General features: G+C 46.5%; 1 protein-coding gene across 1 annotated transcript; it reads right to left on the bottom strand.

Annotated features, from left to right (window-relative positions):
* Positions 1-8,152: 8,152 nt before the first annotated feature.
* Positions 8,153-10,629, bottom strand: LOC110900746. Its single transcript, XM_022147616.1, has 3 exons — positions 9,166-10,629; positions 8,375-8,967; positions 8,153-8,309 (listed from the first exon to the last, which is right to left on the bottom strand). The coding sequence occupies exons 1-3, from the start codon at positions 10,627-10,629 to the stop codon at positions 8,153-8,155; spliced, it is 2,214 nt and encodes a 737-aa protein (XP_022003308.1).
* Positions 10,630-11,323: the final 694 nt, after the last annotated feature.

Raw genomic sequence — 11,323 nt, 5'->3', positions numbered from 1 at the left:
AAATCATATTCAAAAACGCAATTAAAATCATTGTATAATCTGAATTCATGGTGTAACAAGATTTAAACAAACGAAAACGAAAGAATGAGTATAAAACCCGAATCTTCACTCCCGAATGCTCCAAGTTGTTACCCGAATGATTCCACAACTCCAAGATCTTTAATCACCTTCAACAGCAGCCAAACGTTGCCCAAGATATCCAAAATTCGTCTCTCCTCACGGCTGTTGATGATGATATCCTTAAATAGTCTTCAAAAACCCTACTAGCCGTTAGCTGCTGCTTGGAGTGCACGTATACAGCTTTCTCGCGGCCCGCGTTACATATCCTGGTCAGTCTACGCTGCCCGCCTGACAAGCTCAAAAACTGACTTTCGTTTAACAACTCTCGCGGCCCGCCTGAAGGTATAGGTTAAGTTGATGCGGGCCGCGAGAACTTGATATATTCTGAATTCCCTTTTTAAGTTAATGCGGCCCGCCTGAAGATCCTTATAAGCTTATGCGGGCCGCCTGAGATCTCCAGAACTGCATTTTCGCTTCGTTTCAGCTCCCGACTCCTCGATTTCCGTTCCAGCCTTCTGCCTTTCCAGATTTTTGCTCGTTTTCGCTCCTTTTAGCTGTAAAGACCTGGAAACACAATTTAATCAAAAGTATGTACATTCTATCTAAAACCGACACTAGAACGGACAAATAATGACTAAAACCGACGCGAATACCGATGTATTTTACAATACATCAAATATCCCCACACTTATCTTTTTTTCGTCCACGAAAAAGAATTATGCAAATGGAATCATAGTCAAGATAGTCTATCGGGACAAAAGCTTAAGTTATTTTATTAAATCGATACTCGTGTTAGCCGCGATTGCAAGTATAATGATCCTCTTAAACCCAACCCGGTTCCAAGCCCTTATCATGCAATTTAGGTTCAAGTTCGGTCAATCCACCTAGGGTCTCACGCTAAGAATTGCAAGTCCACCTACTCCCCCCTCAAGCTTATAGGACAAAAGGAACCACCACTGGGTTATTTCCTAACCGCCTTATACCAAGATCAAGAGAGTTTAAAATCAAATCTATTCTTCCCTTTTTTTTTAATATTCACTTTCACGAGCGTAGACGTTGCTTTCCCTAATCCCAGAGGTATTCTGGCTGTAGAGTCGCTATCCCCAACCACAGATTACATAGGCCTCGGTACTTTTTATTTATTTTTGCAAGGTCGATTTCACACATTCTAGCGGTAATCCGGCTGTAGAGTCGCTATCCCCAACCACAGACTACATAGAATGGCTACTTTCATTTAGTTTCTAGCTCGCTTATTTATTTAATTATTTATTATTTTTTTCTTTTCCAACAAGATAATGACCAAAAACTCTAACAAACTTAGCTTATAACGGCATCCCTTATACTATTTTTGGCGGTTTCAATTTCCCCACTTTCCCTAGATGAGAACCCACTAGTAGACCGACAATTAGGTATAATTAATATCAAAGGAACCCGAAACCGAATCAAGCCTACCCGCGCATCCCAAACTAGACACAAGCACGATTAAATTATCTCATATTATTATTATTTGCACCCGAACAAAAACTCGACTTTTCTATCATTTTCCGTTTTTATTTTGCAAACTTCTTATTTCAAAAGACATTTTCAATTTTTTTAATTTTTTTTTTAGAATTTTTTTTTTCAATTTTTTTTTTAGACTCAAGACACTAACTAAACGACTCACGACTCAAATGCCCCATCCCCACACTTAAATATTGCATTGTCCCTAATGCAAGGATGAAAACATGACTCCTAAAACCTAAAAACAAAATAAATAAATAAATATACAAGTGTACAAGTGGAACGACTTAGCTGAATCATATGTGAGACTGTCAGTATGCCAGTCGATACCACACATGCCCTCCAATCCAAAACGCGCTCAGCAAACTGTATTAACTCGGACACGCGAACGGAAGCGGCACCAAAATCAACCTATCACTCAAAACATACCACACCAAAATAATATATATACCATCAAAGTATCAACAAACAAGTATCAACCAACCTACAACCCTACCAACCAATATATCATATCAATACAAACCAACTACGAGGATCAAAAACAGCATAAAATAAAACAAAAGATATAAATGCTCCAAGAACACCGCTGCACATCCTCACGCATCTCCTGCTCCACCCTGCTGTCCACCGGCAGGCTCCTCCTGCCCACCAGCTGGACCCCCCTGCTGTGGCTGCCTCAATGGTGGTGGCTGTATGTGGAAGTGATCATAAATAGCCTGGAAACCCACATGCATCTCCTGCCTCACCTGCTCCACTCTATCATATAAACCCTCCAATGTCAGCGGCTCTGGCCGCGGCTGCCTAACAGGATACTCCCGTGCTGGGAGCTGATGCCTCTGAAGTGGCACCTGATAACGCTCCGGGATTGTGGTGTGTACCGCCTCCTCGGCAGTCGGATCCGTTGACGGCGGTGCTGGCAAAACCTCTGTCCACGCTGGTGGATCAGTATACGTGACTATCCTCGCCTGCTGTAGACTCCTCAACTCCATGAGAGATGGAGCTGGTCCTACAGTCATCCTATCAGTTGGGAAATCAGCAAACACTCCCAGATTCGCCGCCAACATCGTAATATACGGCCCACCATACAATCTAGCCGTACCTCCCCCCTTCTTTGGTCTCGCCAGTGACCATGCCAGAATACTTGCCAGATTCGCTGGCCTCCTCTCAACCATACACATCAAACAAAACAGATTGTGCTGATTTACTTTATTCCCCTCGTGCTTTCCTATCAAAGTAGATGCCAAAATCTTATGCACAAACCTATACACGGGATCCCTGATGTCCGACGCCACCAAATTGTTCGAAAATGGTGAAATAGCAATGGTGCGCCAGAACTGCGCTAAATCCTCCTTTAACACACACGACTCTGCCTCATCTCTCACAACCTTCCTCAACAAACCTCTAAACTCATCCGACCCAACCTCCTGAGCCGAATAAAACCCAGTCGCCTCTGCAAACTGTATCAAACTCATATTAAAGACCTGTTTACCCAACGCAAACGAGACCACATCCGGCTCGTCGAAACCCCCTGGGTGCCTATAGAAAAATGTGGAGTGAAACTCCATGGTGAGCTCGAGATACTGAGGCACATCGCAATCTAACGCCCATCTGAATTTCTGCCCTAACAGCTCCTGAATCCTCTCAACCTGTCCCAGCTGATTAACCAAACCCCAATCAATCCGCCTAAACTCTAACAACTTCAGCTTTTTGATGGCATCAAATTTCATGTACTCAGCCGACCCATAAGTGAAACGCAGCAACGGGCTCTCTACCAACCTATCACTCTGCCCGTGTGGGACCCCAGCATCCCTGTATATGATCTCCCGAAGTATCGGAGCAACCGGCTGCTCCTGTGCAGCCGCCTGGGTCCTCGTACCGCGCCTCTTGCGCTTCACCCCAGAAGACGACCCTTCACCTGACATCCTGTTCACAACAAATCAAATAAACATGCAAAATAGGTGAACACTTAGTAAACACAAGCTATTTTTGGTCTTTTTGAATTTTTTGATTTTTTTTGAATTTTTCTGATTTTTTTATTTTTTTTATATTTTTATTTTTTTTATTTTATTTTCTTAAAAAAATAATAATATAATAATATACAATTGGACGACGGCCGTATAGCATTTCGTTCGCGGCCGTTGTCCGATACAAGTGACGAATCGCAAATCGACTTGAAAATAAACCGAACTTCGCCCGAATGGAGATTGAGTACGGGCGAAGTGGCCTAAAATCAAGCGATGCGATCGTATGCGCAAAACGACACTCACAAGACTTACCATGACTCGACACGACATAAAACACACTAAACGACTCTAGATGACGCACAACTAAACTATAGACGCAAAGACGACGCACCGACTCGAAAAACGACACTCTAGACGCAAGTTACACAAAAATTACACTTTTACCCCCTCCCGGCACTTTGCTCGCCCTCGAGCAATTCCAAGTGCCAAGAAATAATCAAATCCCAATGTGTGGAAGCAACGGAAGCGATGCGCGCGAAGTATGTGAAAACATGGTGACTTTATGTGAAAACCGCGCAACGCATCCCCACACTTGAAATTTATAGCGCCCAAAACAATTTCTTTTTCGCGTCAAATGCAACCCAAACAAACGCCCAAAAATTAAGTTCCGATCAAAATGTCCCCCTTTAGTTCTCTATCAAAACCCCGACCTCACACCGCTCAAAGCAATCAATCAAATCAATCATTATTCCTACCCGAGCCACCCGCACCCTTGCAATAACTTAAACACAAATCAGCGCATATACAAACAACGGACCAAACAGAACTTAAAACCTGACCCGAAACTTGACTCGACTTCCGACAGACTCGAATAAAAACCTAAGCTACTTGACAAACGCGACTAAGACTCGACTCTGACTGGACTCACAATCTACAAAATAAATAAGTGGAATGCAGAACATACCTCAGCGACGACCGAGACGGTGAGAACTGGTGACGGACTGTGGTGGTGGTTGACTGTGATGGTGAAAGGAGTGGTAATGGTTAAATGTGATGTAGGCAGTGGTTAGCGGCGGAGATGGAACGGTGGTCAGCGGTGGAGATGGAACGGTGGTGTACGGGTGTGGGAGGTGGCCGGAGATGTTGTTGGTAGGGGTGGTCGCCGGCGGGGTAAATGGTTATGGGTTTTCAATCGACAGTGGGATAATGAAGAAATGGGATTAGGGTTTGATGCGTGCACGATTTGGGGGTATTTAAAAATGATGCTGACATACCCAACTCACGCGGCCCGCGTAAATGAAAAACCAAGTTGAAGCGGGCCGCGAGCGCAGGTGTAATTTCAAAATCCCTTAAGTCCAAGCGGGCCGCGTAATATTGAACTCATAGTTCACGCGGGCCGCTTGGACAGCAGTTTTCAGCAAAAAACTGGACAGCAGCAGCAGTTTACAACAGAAGTTGATTTTATTAATTCCCAATTTGCCCCCAGACCTCATTTCCTCGTATTTAACGTTAAACGTACCTGTGAAGTTGCTCGGTGATCGACTTCGGCCTCATGAAGGGTGATGTACCTGCAAAACACTTAACAAAACACAACCGGACGCAAATACGATATAACGAAAAATGACGCAAAAACACCTACACACTAACTAAGGACGTGACACGGACAACGACTCAATGTACAAACTCTACACTTGAGTTTTCACTCAAGAACCTACGTGGTGGTGCTAGGCGGGTCCGAAAGAGGAACGGTTTCCTCTTCGGCGGTGTCGATGGGACCCCTTATGTAATGTTTCAACCTATGCCCATTTACCTTCCACACATTCGAACTCGCTTCATCAAACAACTTGACGGTGCCGTACGGGAAAACCTCCTTCACGACGTACGGCCCGGACCATCTCGACTTCAACTTTCCGGCAATAAATTTCAACCTCGAATTAAACAAAAGCACCTGATCGCCCACTTTAAACTCCTTCAACTTCCGCAACCTCCTATCATGCAAAGCTTTCGACTTTTCCTTTATACTCCAAGATCGATCATACGCGGCGTCACGAAGCGCCTCCAACTCATGAATTTGGAAAAATCGTCTCCTAGCGGCCTCGGTCAAATCTAAATTCACCGTTTTGAGTGCCCAAAGAGCCCGATGCTCTAACTCCACCGGTAAATGGCACGCTTTCCCATAAACGATCATAAACGGTGTCGTCCCTAATGGCGTCTTGTAGGCGGTGCGGAAAGCCCATAACGCATCGTCCAACTTGTCGGACCAATCCTTCCGACTCTTCCCTACCGTCTTCTCCAAAATCCGATTCACTCCTCGATTCGCGTTCTCCACTTGACCGCTCGTTTGCGGATGATACGCGGTAGACAAGCGGTGCGTAACTCCATATCTCTCCAACGCCTTCTCCATAACCGCATTGCAAAAATGCGTACCGCGATCACTAATAATGGCTTTAGGAGTACCAAATCGCGTAAACAACTTCTTCAAGAACCTCACCACCACTCGTGCGTCGTTTGTAGGCAAAGCTTGAGCTTCCACCCACTTCGAAACATAGTCTATCGCAACGAGGATGTACCGATTTCCACTCGAAGATGGAAATGGCCCCATGAAATCGATGCCCCAAACGTCGAAGACTTCCAACAGTTGAATAGGATTCTGGGGCATCTCATCCTTGGATGAGATGTTGCCGGTCCGCTGGTATCGGTCACACTTTCTCACAAACTCGGCCGCATCTTCTACTACCGTCGGCCAATAGAAACCACAATCAAACACCTTCTGCGCGGTCACATGCGCACCGTGGTGTCCTCCAGTCAATCCCTCATGCACGTGCCTCAGGATCCCAGCGCCTTCCTCTCTACTAACACATCTCCTCAAAACTTGATCACCGCCTATCCTGAAGAGATAGGGATCGTCCCAGATGTACTTCCGCACATCATTCATAAGCTTCCTCCTCTGCTGGCGATGCATACCCTCCGTCATGAACCCGTTAGCCAAATAATTGGCTAGATCGCTAAACCACGGTAAATCCACGGCCCCTGCCGTAACAGCATCGATAGACTCGTGAGGGAATCTGTCTCCTATCGCCTCCTCACAAATCTCCTCTCTCTTCGGGTCCTCCAAGCGGGACAAGTGGTCCGCCGCCACATTCTCTGCCCCTTTCTTATCCTTAATTTCAATATCGAACTAGGAAAGAAGCAGAATCCATCGTATAAGACGCGGCTTCGCGTCCTTCTTCTGAAACAAGTAACGCAGAGCAGAATGATCAGTGAACACGATGGTTTTCGAAAGAACAAGATATGATCGGAATTTATCGAACGCGAACACCACTGCCAACAACTCCTTCTCTGTGGTGGTGTAATTCTCCTGGGCATCATTCAACGTCTTACTCGCGTAGTAAATCGGGTGAAAATGCTTCTCCCGTCTCTGCCCTAACAGCGCACCAACTGCGTAGTCACTCGTATCGCACATCAGCTCGAAGGGTAAGCTCCAATCAGGCGACACGAGGATCGGTGCACTCACTAACCTCTCCTTCAAAAACTCAAAAGATCGAAGGCACTCCTCGTCAAAGACGAAAGGAACGTCCTTCTCCAACAATCGTGTCATGGGGCGAGTGATTTTGGAAAAATCCTTGATAAAGCGCTTATAAAATCCCGCATGACCGAGAAAACTACGAACCGACTTCACACTAGTCGGCGGAGGGAGCTGGCTAATCGTATCTATCTTCGCTCTATCAACCTCAATACCTGCTCGTGAAATCTTGTGCCCTAGCACAATCCCCTCAGTCACCATGAAGTGACACTTCTCCCAGTTCAGCATCAGCTTCGTCTCCACACATCTCTTCAACATCTTCTCTAGATTCATTAAACACTGATGGAAAGAATTACCATACACTGACAAATCGTCCATAAACACCTCCATCGAACTCTCGACCATATCCTGAAAGATCGCGATCATACAATGCTGGAATGTAGCAGGAGCGTTACATAACCCAAATGGCATGCGTCGGTACGCGTATGTGCCATATGCACATGTAAATGTGGTTTTCTCCTGATCCTCTGGTGCAATAGGAATCTGGAAATAACCCGAAAACCCATCGAGAAAGCAATAGAACTGCTGACCCGCGAGACGCTCAAGCATCTGATCAATGAATGGGAGCGGAAAATGATCTTTACGAGTGGCGTCATTTAACTTGCGATAGTCAATGCACACACGCCAACCCGTAACAGTACGAGACGGAATAAGCTCATTCTTCGAATTCAGAACAACCGTCATCCCCCCTTTCTTCGGGACGACCTGCGTAGGACTCACCCAAGCTGAATCAGAAATAGGATAGATCAAACCAGACTCCAGCAAATTCATCACCTCCTTCTTCACTACCTCCTGCATATTCGGATTCAAGCGACGCTGCGGCTGCACTACAGGCTTGAAAACATCCTCCATCAGAATGCGATGCGTGCAAAAAGTAGGGCTGATGCCCTTGATATCGGATAGCCTCCAGGCAATCGCATCACTGTGCTCTCTAAGCACCTCAATCAACCTCGCCTTCTCCTCCTCTGTCAACTTTGAAGAAATGATGACAGGCATATTCGATTTCTCTCCTAGAAACGCGTACTCGAGATGTGAAGGAAGAACCTTACGTTCTAAAAGGCGGTGGAATCTCTACGGGAGTACTCTCATCACTAATCGCATCGAGCTCTAAAGGCTCAGCACTCAACTCACCACTCTCATCCAACTGCTCCTCCTCCTCATCATGCTCGTCAACAACTCCCTCGCCTACTAAATCAGCTCCACTAATGTACTCGAGACACGTTCGACGCAAGATATGAATGAATTGAGAAAGTAAACGGAATGGCACGGTCCGATATCATCATCTCGACCGCTAGGATGCTGCATCGCTCTATCAATCTCGAATGTGACAATCTCGTCACCCGCACGAAGAGAAATCTTACCGTCAAAGACGTCGATGATCGCCTTTGCGGTTCGAAGGAATGGACGGCCCAGAATAATAGGAACTCTCTCATCGGCCTCCATATCGAGCACAACAAAATCTACTGGGAACACAAACCTATCAACCTTAACCAACAAATTCTCTACTATCCCACGAGGATACTTGATTGATCGGTCAGCCAAGGACAATGACATGCGCGTGGGTGTAAGCTCTCCTAGACCAAGTCGCTCATACAACGAGAATGGCATCAGATTGATGCTGGCCCCTAAATCGGCTAAGGCGTGAGCAGGGATAACGGCTCCCCCAAAGAAACATGGAATCGTGAATGTGCCAGGGTCGGTCAACTTCTCTGGTAGCTTATTCAAGACTACCGCGGAACAACCTCCTGTCAATGGAATATTCGAAAGCTCACCGATTCTCTCCTTACGCTTCAAAAGATCTTTAAGGAATTTTGCGTACTTAGGCATAGACTGAAGCGCCTCGATGAACGGAAGATTGATCTTCAATTGAGTAAACATCTCGAGGAATTTCCCGTACTCCTGAGCATATTTCTGCTGCCTGGCACGGGCGGGGAACGGAAGGCGAGAATAATCAATCACCGGTGCCGGCCGAACCTTCGTCGGCTGCTTCTCCACTCTCTGCTCTACTGGCGACTCCTCGGCGTGTGCGGTACTTGCTGGGGCTAGCCTCGTGTGCACCTTGCCTGGAGCCTCCATCTCGATCTCCTCATCGACCTCCTCCTCTACTTCTTCAACCTCTCTTTCTCTCATAACCTCTCCCAAACTCTTCCCACTACGGGTCGTAATCGCCTTCGTTGACTGATTCGCGGGATTCGGGAAAGTGTTTCCCGAAAACTGACCCGGTGGGTGCTCCTGTAACTGCTTAGCAAGCCCGCCTACTGTCCTCTGAAGATCGAGGAGGGCGGCCTGCTGATTCTTGAACTGGAGCTCGTTATTTTTGTTAGTCTGCTCCTGATTTTTCATGAACGTCGTGGTCTGTGTCATCATCTGGGCGAACATCTCCTCCAACCTGTTCGTACTAACCTCAGGAGCCTTCCCACTACCCTGACTCTCCTGAGTCGGTCCTCCACTCGAAAACTGACCACTCAAACCTGACCCACTAAACTGCCCTGAACCAGAATTCGTGTAAATACCGGGCCCTCTACTCTGATACTGACTAGATGGAAATCCAGGAGGATTTCCAGACGAACGATAACCACTCGAATTACCACTACCGCACCAGTTGGAATTAGAATTATTGAACGGATTCGTGGGACCCCTAGATTGACCGGCTATGTACTCTACCTGCTCAAGAGTGATCGTAGGACAATCTATAGTATCATGCCCTCCTCGACAAACCTCACACCTATCGACTTTCTTCTTTATCTCACTCAACTCCTGCCTAAACTCCTGCCTCAAAGTCTCAACTACAGCAGCTACCGTTGGATCCAAGCTAACTTGGTTTACCCCTCGACCGGCTGAGGTGGTACGCACAGGAATGGAAGTCCTGCTGGTAGTACTGTAGTCCATATCGGAGTGGGCAAAACTCTCAAACAAATCATTGCACTCCGCCACCGTCTTCTTTCCCATAAGCTGACCTCCTGCTGAAGTATCGAAGCACGCTCTAATCTCAGGAGTAAGACCATTGTAGAATTTCTCTACTAACGCCCAATCAGATAGACCATGCTGAGAACAACGGGTAATCAGGGTCTGAAAACGCTCCCAAGCTAAGTGATACGGCTCATCGGGCTCCATACGAAATGAGTGAATCTGGTCACGAAGGCGAGACGCCTTGGCTGGCGGAAAATACTTGGCTAAAAATGCATCGCGAAGGCCTGCCCAAGTAGTGAAAGTGCCAGTAGGCTGGGAATCGAACCAGACGGCTGCGCGTCCAGCGAGTGAGAACGGAAAAACCTGAAGATACCTAGCATCAAGATTGACACCCTCGATGGAGAAGGTGCTGCAGAGACGAGTGATGCGATTGATATGCGCGGGGGCATCTTCGTCGTCACGACCATGGAACTGGCAGGAATTGGTGATGGCGTTCATAATGTAGGATGGAATCTGCCAAGACCGATCGTTCGGGATCTCTGGAAGGGTGATGATGGAATTACCACCGGCGAAGCCGGTGGTAGCCTGGTCGTAAACTGTCCTACGGGCCATGTGAGCTACGGGTGGTGGACTAGGTGGGCGGGTGGGTGGTGGGGAATTGTGGGGTGAAGACTTTGGTGTAAAATCGAACGCTGGGGTGGACTGTGAAAATGAAGTAGAGCTAGAAGCACGTACCTCGGACGTAGAAGACGAGAAGGAAGACTTGAGTGCTAACGGAAGCGGCGACGGTCCCTGCGAGCGCGTATGGGCATCCACTGCAAAAACCGAGAACAAACAATTAAGAAGACTCTACTAAACGACTCGACTAACTATAAAAGACACTAAATTAATTAGACTCCTACGACTCAAACAAAATAAACAAATAGCACGTAATATGTCAAGTAAGTCCAAACAAAGCAATCAATGCAATCGCCAAGAGTCCCCAGCAGCGGCGCCAAAAACTTGATGTGCTGAAAATGGGTTAATTAAAAACAACTAAAATTACCCTAAACTAGACTCTCTAAGTTTTAAATTTATAAAACTAAGACTCTCTAAACCCTAAACCACACAACCGGCAAATGTACCGATCAATGTAGTAAAGCTAAAGCAAGTCCGAGTATCGAACCCACGAGACTCTACTGATTACGCTACGACTCTATCTAGACTAGGACTGACACGACATACTAAATTGTTTATTAATTTGGGGGGGTGGGGGGGGTTTCTAAATATCCTAAATAAAATAATAAAATAATGCTAGAAGACTAGA

The sequence above is a fragment of the Helianthus annuus genome, chromosome 2, assembly GCF_002127325.2.
Source record: "Helianthus annuus cultivar XRQ/B chromosome 2, HanXRQr2.0-SUNRISE, whole genome shotgun sequence".
Lineage (NCBI taxonomy): Eukaryota > Viridiplantae > Streptophyta > Magnoliopsida > Asterales > Asteraceae > Helianthus > Helianthus annuus.
This window is presented reverse-complemented; position numbering and strand designations above follow the sequence as displayed.